Source organism: Cyprinodon tularosa, unplaced genomic scaffold, assembly GCF_016077235.1.
Source record: "Cyprinodon tularosa strain WSP-4 unplaced genomic scaffold, ASM1607723v1 ctg10, whole genome shotgun sequence".
NCBI classification, from domain to species: Eukaryota; Metazoa; Chordata; class Actinopteri; order Cyprinodontiformes; family Cyprinodontidae; genus Cyprinodon; species Cyprinodon tularosa.
Window position 1 is genome coordinate 1,333,127 of NW_024037782.1, and position 18,214 is coordinate 1,351,340.

Consider the following 18,214-nt stretch of genomic DNA (forward strand, 5'->3'; position numbering starts at 1 on the left):
GGCCCAACTAAATACTGAGTGCTGTACATGCTCATACTTTTCATGTTCATACTTTTCAGTTGGCCAACATTTCTATAAATCCTTTGTTTTTATTGGTCTTCAGTAATATTCTAATTTTCTGATATGATGAATTTGAGATTTTCATTTGTTGTCATTTGTAATCATCAAAATTAGACAAAATAAACATCTGAAATATATGAGTTTGTATGTAATGTATGAATATAATATACAAGTTTCACTTTTTAAATGGAATTACTGAAATCAATCTACTTTTTCATGATATTCTAATTTTATGACCAGCACCTGTATATCTCACACACAGCTAAGAATATTTAAAGAGATTTATTTAAAGTTATCTCTGTGAACATAATCTGTATCCTCCTGTATACTTTAGGCCCAGTCTTTGGGGCTTTTTTTTATTTACAGGCAAAGCAATGCCTGTAGGGGGTGGTGGTCTAATGGTTAAGGCATTGCCATTGAATTCCAGAGGCTCTGCCCCACTCCCACAGACAGCCACTCTGGATCCCTTAGCAAGACCCTTAACCCCACACTGCTCCCCAGGCGCCACACAATGGCAGGCCACTGCTACCCAAGGGGATGGGTTAAATGCAGAGAGTTCATTTCGTTGCTTTGTACTTGTGACAATGTAATGTCAATAAAGTTGAATCCTATTCTTCTATTCAATGATGTTATGATCACTAAAGCCTATTCTACCAGCGTGGTAGCGTGGCTTATTCTGGTAGCAGAAGTTATTAACTGAGAGAATACACAGTAGCTGTATCACTAAGTGCTTCCTTCAAGTGACAGTTATTAGAAATCCAATATATGGTCATATCTACCAGAATAAATATTTCATGGTTTGTGTCAGTCGCTTTTTGGATCATTGTACAAATAAAATTTAGATATTCCATATTTGAATTTGGTGACCTGTCGCAGTAAAACTCTAATATTGGTTTACAATGAGTAATGTGAACCTGAAGCCACAAAGCTTCAGCAAAACTCAAACAAAGATCCTTCCTGATCTGAGCAGGAATAGGGTTTTTAATATAAAATGCAATGCCACCAGAATAAATATATTACAGCCATTACATGAAAATTAGTCTCCAGTAACACAGAACTTTCTGCTTTATATTTTAAACTACAAATGCTAAGAAGGCCAATTCTTAATCCCTTAATAGATTATCCTATTAAAAGATAGGTAATCATATCATTCACCTAATACATCTTAAGCCTATGTTCAAAATTACCAGTACATACTTCAACTTTTATGTCTTTTTCTGAACTCATAAAATCAGCTGTTTTATTGATTCATCCGGAGAGCCTTTTTTACCATGAATCCAAGCATTACCATTTCATGCGCAAGTTTCTCTGACATTTTTGCTTCAACATCTGTGCATAAGTTGGTAATGGTTAAGGTTAGGGAAATGGTCTGGGTCAGTTCATATGATCGGTGCAAAATTAATGAAAGTCAATGCATGGTCAGGGTAAAGATAGCAGGACAGGATAGGTGTGTGTGTGCGTGTTCAGTCTATTTTTAGCAGTAAGTGTTCACCTCTTTGGGAACAAAGGGTTTTCTGCATTTTAAGGCAGACTGAAATGTACAATGGGGAAGACCTTATGTTGTTTCCAAGAAGAAATTAATTTAGAGGTATGCTCACCAAATTAATGGTGCTAAAGTTGCTTTTACAAAAAAGAAAGCAGAATTCAAAAACTAACCTTTCTCTCTTAAACTAAAATGATAATAGAGTAATAATCGTGAATTCAAAAGGAAACCATAGAGTAAAGTATTACTGCTGTTTAATTTGCCTAATCATCATACAACATCATACACCAACTCAACTGTATTAACGTTTGATATTAAGAGGCAGTCATGATTGATTAAGGTGTTGCTATGGGGGTGGTGCTATGGCATGGAGGTAGACTGCATGACCAATATACCGGCAGTCGTAAGTTCGAGTCCTGGCCCTGCAGACTTTTGCCAAATGTCTCTCCAATTTCTTCTGACCCTTTTTCCTTTCTCCGTGTTTTCGAAAATAAAATTTAAATTAATGCCACTGGAGCCTAAAAATAATATTTAAAAAGTGTTGATAAAAGTTTCCAGATTCTTAGTCAGATTTTGTTTCAAACTTTCTTGCCTAAATATTCAGCATTTAACCTTTCTCTTGCAATGCTAACTTAGTATTGAGTGTAATTAATCATACTAACTCTGACCAGCTTTTCTGTCCCTGAATATAAACATCAACAGCATCATGCTACCACCACCATGCTTCATAGTAGGAGTAGTGTGTTAGAATAATGTGCAGACAGTTTTTCTCCACACAGAGAATCGATGCAGGCCGGAACATAACATTTTCCCCTCATCTTACCAAAATGGTTGAAGTCCTTTGTTGCACAAATGAGACTTCTTAAGGGGGTTTTAGTTTTTAAGACCTCAGATCTGTGGAGCAATCTGGAACATTTGAGGACTACTAAATAAGGAATGACTTTAAAAACTTTTCAGCTTAGGGCTTTCAATAGGGTTCTGCTTTGTGGTTCTGCTCTGTGAGGGGTTCAAAGTTGATTTCCCGAAACTCCTTGAAGCTTTTATGGGAGAGCTGTATTTTTAAAGATTAAAATACCGATGGATGCACTTTATTAACTTATTACATGACTTTTAAGGGTAATTGATTGCCATTATAAGAAGCATCTTAGGAAAATGGGTTAAAATACCAGCGATTTTCTTGTGTGATTAATGAATAAAGCTTTGTGGTTGCAATATAAACAAATGTGACAAGATCCTTTAAAGAAGAAGCTTTGAATGCAGAAGAAATGCTTAGTGTTTTCCCATACCTCTTGCTTTTTTTACCTGTTTGTGAACTTTACTAAGCTGCTCCAAGTTGTTTTCAAGAAAAGATATCTTTTGTTTTTGAGTGATAAATCCCCCAGAATCGCCAGGTTCAATATCTGTACTCTGGCAAAATAAAATAAGGAGATCTGTCAGAACTGTGTTACAGAAATTGCTGCGTTTGAAAATGCTTGAGTGTCAGAACTCTCAGTGTTGTTTGTCTTACTTTTCTAACTCGAGTCGTGAGGTCTTGAACAAAGAGCTTACGGAGGTTGTGCAGGGTGTAGAGTTCACGGGCCTACGGAGGGAGGAAATGAGGAAATTAGCAGTTTAGTTGATTATTTGTTGGAACAGCAGCTACTGGGGGAATTAATTAAGTTGTGAAAGTAAATAATGACTTACAACAGTCTCCTCCAACCCTTTGAGGTCCTGCTTTGACTGCTCGTGCCGTTCACACAGAAATCTATAGACATAAAGGAAGATGGCCAGATAGAACATTTGAAAACTGAACTTGTCTCTATCCAAATGATTACCTCATTCTGATCAGAATAATTCATGACAAGAGAACAAAGGGAGCGTGGACCAGCTGCTACACATGGGGGTGTTGCCCATCTGCAATCTGATGCAATGTGCTGCAAAGGTCAGTGTAGAAATGGGCCCTTAACAACCAGCTGCTACCTTATTAACCAAAACACTAATGGAGAGGCAAAATGGGCTGGACAGGCAGACAGATGAAATGAAAGAACATGATGAAAAAAGGGTAAAAGATAGAGAATCATGTACGGTAGTATAAAAAACACTGACATCTGCAGAGTAAAGGGATGATAAATATAGTAAATGCAAGACATGAAAGAAAGGAGAAAACAGGAAGATGGGAAACTAAAGAGGCAACTTGCCTCCAGGACACCATATGGTGAGGTGTTTGAAAGATGGCCAGGACTGTTAAGACGAGACTCACGTCAGTTCCTCCAGCTGGCAGCTCTTGTGATGCTCCCGACTTCTGAGACGTTCAAAGTCGCAGTGCAGGTGCTCCAACTCCAGATGCTGCTTCTGGTTGCAGCTGGAAAAATGCAAACCGATCCAGTCAGGGAGGTGTTATAGTACAAGGAAATAGACATTTTGCATATTTTAGACAAACTGATGGTTTGTCTTTCAGCAGCATTTTCAGAATAGAAATCAGATTATAGTCTGTATTACAACCCACACCGGAGAATTATTCCCCCTCTACTTTACTCCATTTGACCTTGTTTTTCTTTGGGCAAGTAATTCCCATATTTGAATGTTTTCCTATAGTTCTGTTACCCCTCCCATTTTATTTGATCATTTTATGTTATCTTATTTTTATCTATATTTTGAATGATGATCGTAGTTACTAACCAACTTGGCCAAGTTTAATAAAGCACTGGCCTCTTTTTTGAAATAGCAAATTTATTAAGATTATTCAGTACTGAATTTTATTTAAAATACCCCTCCCACGCCCATGATGGATCACTACTTAACATGGAGAGTCAAATATTAATTAAAGAAACTACAAAGTATTGTGTTGCTATGAAGCATTAAAGCTGTTGTTTTCTTCCAACCACAAAGAAAGACAAAGCAAAGCCGCCTCTCCTGCGTGGGAGCCACTAATTTTATGAAGTCTCCGTATCATATTCACCATTGGCAATTCAGCTTATCTTTGGGAGTGCTAAACAAAGTCAGCCCATTAGGTACTAAAAGAGCCTCTTTGTCTCAACCTCAAACCAGGATCTTTGCGCTCTGCCTCATATCACCTCTGGCTCATTGGAGAAAGTAGCCATTCATTTATGCAGAAGCAGTAAGGTTAAGTTAGGGATGTCCTTCTTGGGGTGGGTAAAGACAGCTCTATATAGAAACTTCTTGGTTCCCTCAATTTCCTTGACCCTACCATTCTTTTACCTTATTCAAAATGGTTATGTTACCCTAAGCTATTTTCTCTGTTTATGCTGCTATATGTTTAGGCTGATGGAGGACATACACTTTTCTTCCTTCTGCTTCATCCTGTCTCTCTTCTGCAGTATTTGTTAACTTCCACTTAAAACTTTATCTTCTCTCTGCCTTTTCCTGTAATAGCTTCATCTGGTCTGTTCCTGTTTGTCTGTGATTCTGTCTTGGATTGAAATATCAGCTGTGCTGCTGCCATTGACATCTCTGTTTATAGATGCTGGAGCGTGGCTGTGTTTCAGTGTATAGTCCCGTTTTTTTTTACTTTGACTAACTGTAGGTGCTATCTTATCCTCTAATATGGGAGCTGGCTCGGAGCTTGTCTGCCTTGCTGTGTCTTTCCGGGAAGGGGCTGCCTGTGGAGCTAGTTTACCGTTACCTTTTGTATATTAACTTCTTTTTGTATGTCTGCTACTGTCTCCTTGAAACCCAGTCGGCCTCGGCAGATGGCCGCTCACTCTGAGCAAAGTTTCTTCCTGTTAAAAAGGGAGTTTTCCTCTTCACTGTCGCTACATGCATGCTCTGTGTGATTGCTGAGGAGTCAACAGCAAAATGCAAGTGAAAATCTTCACCGCAAGCTCATCCAGGGGGAGCATCTCCTGTAAGTCAATGACTGGATCCAATCAACTGGTTTTCCTTGACAGAAACTTTTAACCAGTCTGGCTGTATCATCTATGTAAAGTGCCTTGAGAAGACAAGTGTTCAGACTGGCACTATGTAAATAACTGCATTGATTTGAATTATTCCAGGACACGAAGTGGTTTACTGCTCAGAGAGCAGAATTCATAACAATTACTCATACCAGTGTAAGTGAAGAAAGATTACAGCTTTGTGCATGATTTAAAAGAAGAAATAGCATTATAACATACTTCAAAGCTCAATTTCAGTTAATTTTGGATCTTATAGGCCCTTTACAATTGGCAGAGCTGTATACCCAAATTTAAAGAAAAATAGCTGGAAATGATCTCAAGGACATCAGCAAGTCCTTCTGAAAAAGGCTAATTTAAACAAAGGGATTAGACCACCTCTAAACAAGGGTTTAGAGGTGGTCTAATCAAACACTGCACTCATATTTTTTTTTAGATGCTGTATAATAAAAAGCCCTACAGTGCAAATGAATGTAAACAATCCTGCAAAACAAAAAGGGAAAAAAATCTCTTCACAGCAATGTAAGAGAGTCTGCCAATCATAGCAGTTGTTCACCCTGGTTTCCACCCAGACTTGCACTACATGCTACAACGTTTTTTTTTTTATGTGGGTAATAGTAGGCTTATTACATAATGACTACTTTGGTTCCTTTGATAAATTGAAGGTTTACCCCATATATGCTTTTTTTTTCAAAACAGTTTATATTTGTCTGACATTAAAATTACATGCTCCAAACGTTTAAAAGAGACAAAAAAAAAATTCTAAAAAGGTTACTTCACAACAGTGTATTTATTTCCATATTTTACTTGCCCCTTTAAAGTTAAAACATCTTTTGCCTGGCCTTGTCACATGTGCTTGCATCAGATGAGAAAATAAATGCTCTGTCCATGGTCTGAGGCATTTCTGGGCTTAGCTCAGTGGTGTGCAGCAAGGAATTAAGAAGAAGCAGCAGAGGTTTTTTTGGGGGGGGGGTTTAAATTCACATGAGAGCTTCTTGGCTTTTAGACTGGCATTTTGGCACCAAACAGGAGCTGATTGATTTGTCTCTGGATGAAATAAGGTCAAAACTAAACCACTGAAGTTCCCTTCTCAGTGTTAAGGAATATCTACTAATAAATACTTCTGCACTCTGCTTTTTTTCATTCCCATAAATTTAGCAGGTTTCCCCTAATTCTTTCATCTTTTTCAGAATAACCCACAAAAGAAGATGTCTGCAGTGACTTGCTCGTTTGAATAAAAAATCTCTTTTTCTGTTTCACATCCGTTCAGCCTCAATGACACCCATCAATCCATTCCAAGCTGCTTAAACAGATTCAGACTGTGAAAGCAGGATAAGAAGGTCTGCTCACAAGAAAATTCTCCACATCTCTTCGTTTGGTTGCTACTCTGAGGCCAGCTGGGAAATGTTTTCAGTTCTATGATGGGATCTGCAGCCCGGCCAGCGGCCTCCTCTCTGACAGTCATGCTCAGTATAGAACATAGTCAGTTTCAGGCACCTAAAGGGACAGCGCTTTTCACATTTAGGCTGAGTCAGACCAGAAGCTCTTGATATGGAGGCTCAGTAGAAGATGTAATGTCCTCCTACTCCACAGCTTTCTTAGTATGTTAGCCACCCACATGTGTCTATCTCAGCTCTCTTGCAGTGATGGCTTAGACCTTTTAAGAATTCAGCTTACACCCTTTAATGTATCTCCAGTTTAAATGCTTGCATGCTAGTCAATAAAGCCTTGATTTGGAAGCAAGAGAAGATAGATATAAATGCAAATGAAAACACAATTTAAAACTTTTCTAAATCTCCAATCTCTAATATAGTAGAGAGTAGAGAGTATAGATATTGATTGGGAACTGATGTGAAACACAAGTCAACCATTAAAATGTTTTAAAAACAAGCTAATTGCTGATTGATGTTTTCATTGAATAGGGTAGCTGGAGTAAAATATGCTATTTTAGCAGGTTGATTTATCAAATAGGGGTCCACATATGATTTATGGTCCAGGATAAGGTTTATGACTACGACAACTGGGCAGCAGGAGTTCAGGGGACTGGAAATACCTTTAGGGGTACCTGTTTTTTGTATCCCTAAAGCTGTCTTTGAGAGCTGCTTTGTGTTTAGATGCACCTCTGCTTCACAGTACATGAAGAAAACGGCAAATTTTCCTCATCAGCATGACATTCAGGTTCTGAAACAACCCATATATTTGATTCAGATGGTTATAGCCGTGATTCATCTAAAAGCTTCAGGATAATGGCTCTTAAAGACTGGGCTTAGGCATCCCTGACCTAAGGCAGCAAGACAGATTTGCAGTGTTGGTAACTGAAAAAAAGGTTTTGCTTTATCATTTTATGTATAATTTATAATGAAAGTTTTGTTTTCAAATACCATATTTTAGGATATGTTTTTAACCTACCTTTCTTAAAAAAACATTCTTTTAATAGAGTCAATAAATGTTCTAATATTCCTGTTCATCTAAGAATATTATTGTCTGGTTATGGATGAAATAAACTTGAAAGTTGAATGAGCATAAAAGTAAAGTCATACACTGACTCTGTTAATTCACCAATGGTCTTCTGCTTGTCATTGATCTCATCTCGGAGGCGGCCGAGCTGCTTGCTTTGGGCTTCACGGTGTGACTGCATCTGCTCCTCTAGAGCTTTCTGAGAAGTCGAAAAGAAGACCAATAAAGGGAGAGCAAATAGAGAAAGGAGGGTTGCGTGATGTGGAAAGAAAGGGAGAACAAATGATTAAACACCATGGGAAAAGATATTACACACATCCGGCAGATGTGAACTTGAATGGCCACATCGGTATTGAGCACAGCACAACTTGTGTCAATAAATTGCTACAGAAACTGGGTTTAGACTCAGATAATGAAACTTGAGCTGTAAATCACAAACACTTACATGCATACAAAGAGATGGATGGATGGATGGATGGATGGATGGATGGATGGATGGATGGATGGATGGATGGATGGATGGATGGATGGATGGATGGATGGATGGATGGATGGATGGATGGATGGATGCAACATTTAAAAAATGGCACATGGATTCTGCTAATACATTTTTTCACACTTCATAAGCTTTTCCAGCCCTAAAGGAGCTGCAAAGTACTTTGATTCCAATTTTAAATCTTTACTAAACATTACCCAACTGCGTAGGAACCCAAACATTTCAACTGTACTGTTTTAGAAATAAACCTTATTTTATAATTTTCTTAGTTGTAATTCTGGAGTGCACTAAAACACAGCATGATCTGTAGATCCACAGCAAGTAAAAAACTTTGCCAACACCTGCGTTTAACTAGGTGCTGAAGCAGTGTAATAAAATCACAGTAATGAAACCACTCTAATTGTAATAATAGTTACCTTAATATCAGACTGGAGAGATGTGCTGTTTTCCCCACTGGTCACCCATGACATGCTTTCTGAAAACAAATATTTTCAGAAAAAAAGAGTAAGAGGAATGTGAGATGGTTTGAACAAAAGAACTGAGCAGACAGGGTGTTACTATGAGTCACCCAACAGTTTTATTACTGCTTTGACCCGATAATCCACCATTAAAAGTTGATCATGTAGACATCAGTCATGATTGTAGTGAGAAAGAATGTGGTAGTAAATTAAATCTTTGGGTCACCCTAACCTGATATTGACTCACTGCTGTCTAAAAGTGAAACCACTGAGCTCTGCACCTTGCTCCAGGCACTGCAATCACTACGGACTTTGTATTTAACAACTGCTTCAAGGTCCGCCTGCCTGGCTTATTGAGTATGACCAAAATTAATTTACAAGTTCTAAAACCTGTTGGTTATTTAATTCTCCTCTCTGGGAAACAACAGTTAGAATGACTTACATTCCCTCTGGCCTGATTTGTGAATTGTGTCAGTGCACTGGGAGCACCTGCAGTTAGCTGCACTGTGCACAGATTTCAAATCCACTATTAATCTTTTTTTCTGCTGGTCCTGAAAAATGTTTATTTAGCTTTGTTTTGTCCGTCCTCAGCGACATAAAAAACAGTGACAGAATAAAATGCTCCACTGAAGCAAGAAACACTTTTTAACAGGAACTCAATTTCTTCACCTCGCTTAGTCTGAAACAAAGATTGTTTGGCGGTTTCCTTGCCATTAATTTTGCTAAGACGTGATTACATTTGCCTGCTACAGAATGCTGACCTTAACATTTGACTTTGCCAACCGTCTGCAATTTATCATGATCTGCAAACTGGAGCAGTCCTTCGTCCTTCACAGGTGAACGATGGAATGTCAAACAACATCAAGGATTATCAATTAACATTCCCACCATACAAGGCACAATTCTCCTCCTTCAACATAAAATAGAGATTGTTTGTTGGCACCAGTATACCCAGATGTTTATTTAAAGTTTTTAGAACTCATGAGTACATCTTCTCCTTGAACAGGTTAAGTGTTAGGCCTCTTCACATCTTGTAAAATACAGTTTTTTGTTTTTTTTGGTTGTTTCTTAATAAAACTGTTCAAGATTCATAGAACATAGAACCACATCCTCGGATTGCACTTATTTCAGTGCAGGGAAAAAGTCACCCAGTAGCTGTACTTAAAAAAACAGTATGGGAAATGTTTAAGTGGAGTACAGTAAACGTTGCAGTGTTAAAGCAACACTTTGAGAGTAAATTTGGTCCCACACTAATTCATAGTGGGACCAAATGTACTCTTGAGTGTTACTTTAACTCTGCAACATTTACTGTAGACAGGGAGGCCAATTGGAGTCTGATGAGTAGGGGCATAACTGGCCACTTTATTAGGTACGCAGGTTCAATTGCTTTTTAACACAAATAGGCAATCAGCAAATCACTTGACAGCAACATTTGGCATCTAGATGTAATAGCTACAGACCCAAAGGACTTCACTGGATTTTGCTCGTATTAGCTGAAATAAAAAAAAGGTTGGATAAAATTGCATTAGGCTTGTGTTACATTTTAGTGGGGTAACTTTAGGATTTTTTCATTGTAAATGTCATATAACTAATTACTTTTCATATATAGGTATTGACATTACATGACTTGGACACAGCTGGAAGAGATTTTTACTGAGGACAGGGCAGGGATGAGCAGGGAGCTGAGGTACACATACTTGACACTGATTAACTTAGGAGCTGAAATGCAGACATGTGTTAAGTATACCATGAACAGACTAAGGGAAGAGGCGACGGTACAGTGCCACTGATTCAATAAGAAACAAAAAAGGCTCGCTGAAGTCAAAGGATGGATATTGTGGTTAGAACCAGTGGTGGACAAAGTACTCAGCAGTAGTACCTGAGTAAAAGTATTTATACTCATAGTCAAATCTTACCTAACTACATGTAAAAGTTACTTAGGGAAACATCTACTCAAGTTAAAGTTTTTAAGTACTCACATTTGAAAATACTTAAGTATCCAAATATACATGCATTTTGAAGTAATATTCAAAAATACAAATAATATTTTCTAATATCAGTACATTTCTGTACAGTTTTCAGAGTAATTCTAAAGAACCTTGTAACCTTCAGCAATCATCTGATGAAATTATGATAGAATAGAATTAGCTTATACATCTGCTGCACAAATAGTTTAATTTAAAAAAAAGTAAGAATCACTGATGTGACTCCATTTTTTTTTTTTTTAAGTCAGACTTAGACTTAGACTTAGACTTCTTTATTTGTCATTTTGTATGCACAGGGTGCATACAGAACGAAATTGCGTTACATACAGCTTATGAACGTTGCATTGATATTTCACAATGGCACGAGTTATAGAAAAATACAAAAAGTGCAGCAGTGGTCAAAGTGTGAACAGTGCAGAGGATAAGAGACAGTGTGCAAGTTGCAGTGGTTCAGTGCAAAATGGCATTTGTGCAAAAAATGCGTTATTGAAAAATACAATGAGATGAACAATTTAAAGGGCTAAAAGTTAAAAGTTCAGCAGCATTTGATGCCCGATAATGTGCAATAGGTGCAGAGTTCGGATTGTGGATCAAAGGTTCAACAGTCTGATGGCAGTGGGGAAGAAGCTGTTGCACAACCTGGTGGATCTGCAGCGGATGCTGCGGAACCTCTTTCCAGAGGGCAGCAGGGAGAACAGTCCATGGTGGGGGTGTGAGGGGTCTTTGATGATATTACGGGCTCGGGACACACAGCGCTGTGATGAAATGTCCTTAATGGAGGGAAGAGGAGCCCCAATGATTCCTTCCGCTGTCCTCACCACCCTCCTCACATTCTTCCAGTCAGAAGCTCTGCAGCCTCCACACCACAGAGAGAGACAGCTGGTCAGAACGCTCTCTATGGTGCTTCTGTAGAAGGTTGTGAGGATGGGCGGGGGCAGGCGGGCTCTCCTCATCCTCCGCAGAAAGTACAAGCGCTTCTGTGCCCTCTTCACTAGAGATGAAGTGTTTACAGTCCAGGTGAGGTTGTCCGTGATGTGCACCCCCAGGAACTTTGTGCTAGCATTACAGACCTAACTAGTTAGAAATATAGCATCTACATATAGCTGAAAGGCTGTGTTGGTTAACAGTAGGACTTTCACAGGGCTGCAGGGAGTGTCTGCAGTTTTAGCTTTATGCTTGTTTTTATTTTAGACCACAGGGATTCAGGTATTACTCAGCTGTACCTTGAGCTCTGAGCTTGGCCAGCTCCTCAGTCAGGGAATCGTAGCTCTCCTCCAGTTGTCGCTTCTTTAAGTCCATATTCTGCATGTACTCCACCAAAGACTGGATCTTTGCCTCATGCTGAAAGTCACAATGTTAATCTCAGATGCAGAAAGCTTAAAGATAAGAAAAAAAATAATAATAAAACTTTACCCATGAGAACCCTCCACTAAAGATGAAGAACTCTCCTGCTAAGCTGAATGAATCTGCTCACATCAAATATTTATGAGGCTCAGTCATTAGGGAATTTAGTTTAAACACCAAAGATAGTAAAATTTACCTCCAGATAACTGCAGACAACCTAGGTCGCAGACAGAATATAAAACACTCCACACTTTAAGAATCAGAATTGGATGCATAAATAAGGACTGACGGAAAAGAATTGAACATCTCCACAAACAAAGGACAGAAACTTCAAAGCATTAATTACTTTTCATCAAAGTAATCTAAATCACACAAAGGCCCACTAGACGGCAATAAAACAGATAAAGGAGTGTGCTTGAAAGATAATGGAGATGATAATCCGTTATGGAGTATTTGAGGCTCTGATGTCTGTTCTCCTTATTTTTGTCACAATAACACCAGTATTTCCATGCAGGGAAACAGATTGACAATTTTATTTTCTCATCCTGATCATCTTTGTTTCCTTGGTAATAAACAAGGACTAACTGATCAGTTTAGATCTGCACCTGCGAGACAAGAAGATGGCATGACGACAGCTCTCGGCTTGTTTCCTCCATCTTTTTGTTGCACTCCGTTTGGAGGTTCTCCAGGTGTCGGCAGCGTTTCACCATGGACTTCACCTCAGACTTTATCTTGCTGATGTAGAGCCGGGCCACTGTGAACTCCTCCTCGACTGCACCACTGATCTCAACGGGCTGGAGATAAATAACACACACAGCAGGAGAAGCTGCTGAAACCCTAGCAGAGCTGATGCTTATCAAGATTGAGTGGCAACGATTGAAAGATGGCTGGGAAATGAAACAGAGAGGAAGGAGAGAGGCAAAGACTTTGTGGATCTTTTGAACTTAAACATTTGATTAACAGCATTGTTTAGCAGATGCTGTGACTAAGCTGGTTTTCAATGGTCTGTGGAGAATTAAAGAAATAAACACATCAATCTCAATGTCGCATATTCTACTGATTCTACAACATAGGTCCATTAAGTCTTATTCATTGTTACTGCAGTATTTGTTACAGTGGTATTAAAAATAGTAGATCGTGAACATGTTTGCATTTTTTCATACCACCAATTTTTCATACCAATAAAACCACATTTTATTTGTTTAGTGGTGGCCCAGCATGAATTAAAGTGAAAGGATTTTTTAAAAATACTTTTCAAATATTAATCTGAAAGTCTTTGAGTGTAAATTCAGAGCAGCCTTTTTCATTACAGTGTAAAAATTGCAAATCTTCTTTTGGAAAGTAAGCTTGTATGAGCGATGCAAACAGAAACATTTAAACAAAGCGTGCACAAGGACATATGGGCTCCTGCATGCTCTCACACGCGTTTAATACGTGTTCCCTCTTGAGACGTGGTACAGCGTTGTGCATGTGCATTGTTTTTTTAAGTGGAAAGGGTGGGTCTTTTCAAAAATTCATGAAAATCCTCCACTATACCTTTAAGTTGGAGCAGCATTTTCTTTAAGAGCATAGTCCAAAAACATTCGAGACCAGTTGAGGAACAAAGCTAATGACATTAGTCAATCTATAAGGGCAGCTAAAACAATCACTTAAACCACAAATACATTTTTTTTTTTCACTCACCAGCTTGATTTCCCTGTTTCCAACTATAGTGCTGAACTCACGCAGGTCTCTCATGAGGCCATTGAGAACCTCAGCAATGCGTTTTCTTTGGTGGCTGCTCACCTCCTGGATACGGCACAGCTCTGCCTCTAAAGCCCTAAGGTGAGCCTGTTGGAGGAGACAAGGAAGTTGAGATGTGTTTAAGGAAAGGATGTCAAACAAGCAGAAAATAAAAATTAGAGAAGGACTTTAATTTTAATCTTTTAATGCATTTGTTTGTTGTTTTTCAAATGACTTAAACTGAACTGAAATACAGATTTGCATTATATTATCTTGAGGTCACATGATTCTGAAGAATCAAAGCACATTCTTAGAACACTAAATGGTATATAGAATGTACCTAGTGCCTTTTTAAGTCAGAGAACTCCAATGCACTTTACACTACATTTAGTTATTCACCTGTTCACCCACACATTCACACACTGATGGTGACAAGCTACATTGTAGCCACAGCTGCCCTGGGGCAGACTAACAGAAACATGGCAGACTTTCACAGGCGCCACCAGGAGACACTTAGAGATTTACATCCTTATACAACCAGCACTTATTTTTAAACTATTAACTGACTACACTGATATGGTTTGAGTAAACGGGTTGTTACTGTTAGGATTTTAAACATTGTCCCAAAATAAATTGGTTTTTTTTTCTGTTCATTAATTATCTTTGAAACTCATATTTCTTTTCTTTCATTCCTGCTGTTTTGTCTCTTTGGTAGACATTCGGTAAACTTTTTTGTACACTGAAGTCAGAAACTCTACTCCTTCTTACTCGAATGCGTGATCAGAGTGAATAAAACTTCAAATGTGAATAAAATTGGTTTTATTCATAAGAGGCCAGGTAAAAAAGAATCTAACTACAGGTGTTTGTCAAACTCGTGGACTTCGCTTTAAAAGGCCCTACTTTCAAGGTCTTTTAAAAAAGAAAATACACAGCAAGATGCTTTTCATTTTCCTTTCAGTATTTGGTCAATCGTGTTTCTACTGATCTACTTAAAATGAGATTTGCATGGTTAAAGCCAGGTTTTTCTTAGAGTTAAAAAAAAACGAAGCAGGTCAAGCTGAGAAGAAACATCACAGTCTCAATTTTCTTAAAATCATTCTACTCTGCGGATTAACAACTCAACAATATCAATACTTTTCTCCTTAACCTCACTGCATTAAAAACAAGACAATCCCCCCACCCACCCACCACCACATTTTATTATGCGAAACACCACCTATCTACCACTGGATGCCAACATTTATCAGTCTGGTGTGCGCTCTCTTTCTTTCTCTCCATCTGTTGAGGTGCAGAAATATCCCAATGCCAAGCACAAACAGCTAAATATACCAGACAGAGTTAAGCAGGTGCTTGATTCCTAAAATAAAGGGGGAAAAAAGGAATATTGGAAACATTGTGTCTGCAAACATAATGTGTTATTTTTACATTATTTATGTGGGGGTAAATAATAATTGTGAAAAAAACATGCTCTGCATTTTGCAATCTGCTTAATTACTGGTGATCTTTGGATGTTCTCTCCTGTGCATCCATAGGTTCTCTTCAACAACATAATGATTATTTGATTTCTCTAAATTGTACTTAAGTGTGTATGTCTGTTGCTGTTTATTTTATTATTATTTTTATCTTGTGGCTACAGTGGCTCAGTGTGAAGCATAGTTGCCTAGCAATCAGGATATTAAAGGTTTGATTCCAGCTTCATCTTGACACATATGTAATCCCCCCATAGGCATGAGAGAATATGGCTATAATGTAAAACACTGTCAGTGGTACAAAAAATGCTAAATGTATTCCATTTATATCTGTCAGTCTCAGACTTTTGAAGGATAAACTCAAATTAAATCGAATGAAATCTGCTGCATTTCTGTGTTAATCATATTCCGTTTAAGCTGGCATATAGTCAGGAAGAAAAAAAAACGCATCAAACAATGAAAAACTTAAATTTATAGTGAGGTTGGGTGTGATTAAAAAAGGCTTCCTCTTGATTCTTGCTTGAAGTAAGTTGATAAAGTCAACATGTCTAAACAACTGATCTGTGCTTATTCTATTACATACAGCATTTATATTAGTAAAATCAATCTATATATTTGTAAATCATATTTCTTATATATATATATGTATAAGGCTTCAGAGTGGATTACAATACTATAAAAAATCTCCAGACTCATTGCACACTGTGATGTATTTTAACTGTTAATTTCAATAAATAGGACAATTTTTTTAGCAAAAAGGAAAAAAAGCTATATTTTGCAACTTTTTTATTATACAGGGTAATAAAAAAGCAATAAAAAAAATGTCAGCCTACTGAAAAGTAGGTTTTTACGCTGTGTAGAACACACAAACCTGCCTAGGTCTATTTCATATAAATGCAATTATGTAATTGCCCTGTCATTTTCTAAGTGTCAGTAAAGCCCAGGTTACTAGTGGCCTTCAGGTCATCTGGTTTATCTTATCTTGCTCTTTACAATAATCCATAAATTATCTCTGGGAAAAGTTCAAGCCAGTTTGTTGACTAATCAGAGTTTGACTCGTTATCAGGGATATGAAAGCAGCTTTGCTATCTTGTGGACATGTGTGGCCGAGTTCCAAATCCTTATGGTAAATGTAATCAGGCTCTTCATACAGCTTTAAAACGCCCTAGATGATGGCTGCCTTGTCTTTAGCCTTGATGGAAGTTAGTAGACATACACTCTGTCCTCACTGACTTTGGAAACCTGTACTCTTCATATTCTTCATTTGAAACATGCTTTTTGGAAAGGGAGAGCTTTGACAAAAATAATGCAAAATTTTTGTATTCATCTTTGCGTGGTGTCTCTTTAAGCTCTGAGGCCAGACCTTGTTAATCTTCCCACAGAGGCTTGAATTCACTTTGCTTTGCAATCCTCTTAAAGCTGTTCGTAAAGCTGTTGTTATCCTTGTTGTTTTTTAACCTTTCTCTACCACACCTGTTTCTTCCACCAAACTTTCAATTAGCATTTCTTGATACAGCGGTCTGTGAAAAGCCAGTTTGTCTGGCAATGACCTTTTGCAGCTAATCTTTTTTCTGGGGAATAACAATGACAGTCTGAGGGACAAATGTCTGCTCAACATTATTCCCTGTTACTGTGGCAGCCACAGCAGAACTTTTTTTTGTGTTAAATGTGATATTTTGTATTGTGGTTTGTTATGATTCATTTTTTTTTTTTTTTGACATAATTCTCAGTTTTCTTAGGCTTTGAGCCATAATCATCTATACTGACAGAAAAAGAACAATGCAATGAATCTATATACTTATTGGATTCCTTTATAGAAAATGTTAACTTTTTGATTATATTCAAATCACTCTAACTAAGATACATGTTGTGGTCAGGTGTCAAAACAGAATCACGTTTATACTGGTAAAACAAAAAGTGCAGTTTCTATTCACTTTATTTATATAGTTCCAATTTACACACATGTCATGTCAAGGCATATTACAGTTCAACCAGATCATACAGTGAAATTTATTCACAGTTTTCTTTCCAAGGAAAACCAGTTTTTCCAAAAAACTTAAAAAACAATCCAGTGGACCAGTGGAAAACAATTTGTGGACTTAGAAAACATGTTTTCTAAACAAAAACAAGGCTTCTGTCCAGTTGATTATTTTTTAACTTTTTTGGAATGACGATGACCTGGATGATTGAGACTCTTCACCAGTATAGCAAACCAGTTGAATGCATCATCTCATTGACTTGAATGCAATCCCTCAAAAAGTTCAAAAAGTTCTCCTCTTGAATATGATGTATAAGATCTATTTCACTTTGCACCATTTTTTTCTTACAGAGAGAAAGAACTTGTCAACCATCTGACATACAATTACTATTAGCAGGCTTGCTCTTTTTCTGCCAGCTAGGATGTCAATAAAGTAGGAGGAGTTTGTTTGCATTTATGTTTGCAGCATATATGAAAAAGAACAATACATAAATTGACTCTTTTTAACCAACTTGCACAGTAATTAGCATAAAAACAGCCCATTAAATTTGGGTCAACTGTGTCCAGGTGGGTGCTTGCAACTCTTGTTTTTTTTTTTACTAAAAGAAAGCATGCTGCATTCATATTAGCTGATGTGGTTTCAAAATCTACAATGTCAGCTGTATATTCTTCATGTCTTTCATTAACGTAATGCTCTGTTATACTTTACAGGTCACCTCTCCAGTCAAACTTCTACTTCTGAGTAAGCGGCAGTCAATCACTAACCCAAAGATAATTCAATCATGAATAAATAGAAAGAACAAAGAGAGTAAGTTAATACAACTATTCAGTTTATCCACAGAGAGATTTATGAAAATATATTCAAGAGAAGA

At 37.6% G+C, this 18,214-nt stretch overlaps 1 protein-coding gene across 1 annotated transcript in view; it reads right to left on the reverse strand.

Moving 5' to 3' along the window:
• The window catches only part of kif5ab (kinesin family member 5A, b), a 131,810-nt gene that overhangs the window by 24,541 nt on the left and 89,055 nt on the right, over positions 1–18,214 (reverse strand). The window contains 9 exon segments of the mRNA XM_038295753.1: positions 2,846–2,950; positions 3,051–3,122; positions 3,227–3,287; positions 3,783–3,884; positions 7,980–8,089; positions 8,803–8,861; positions 12,053–12,170; positions 12,779–12,967; positions 13,857–14,003. Of these exon segments, the coding sequence (XP_038151681.1) occupies positions 2,846–2,950; positions 3,051–3,122; positions 3,227–3,287; positions 3,783–3,884; positions 7,980–8,089; positions 8,803–8,861; positions 12,053–12,170; positions 12,779–12,967; positions 13,857–14,003 (963 nt within the window).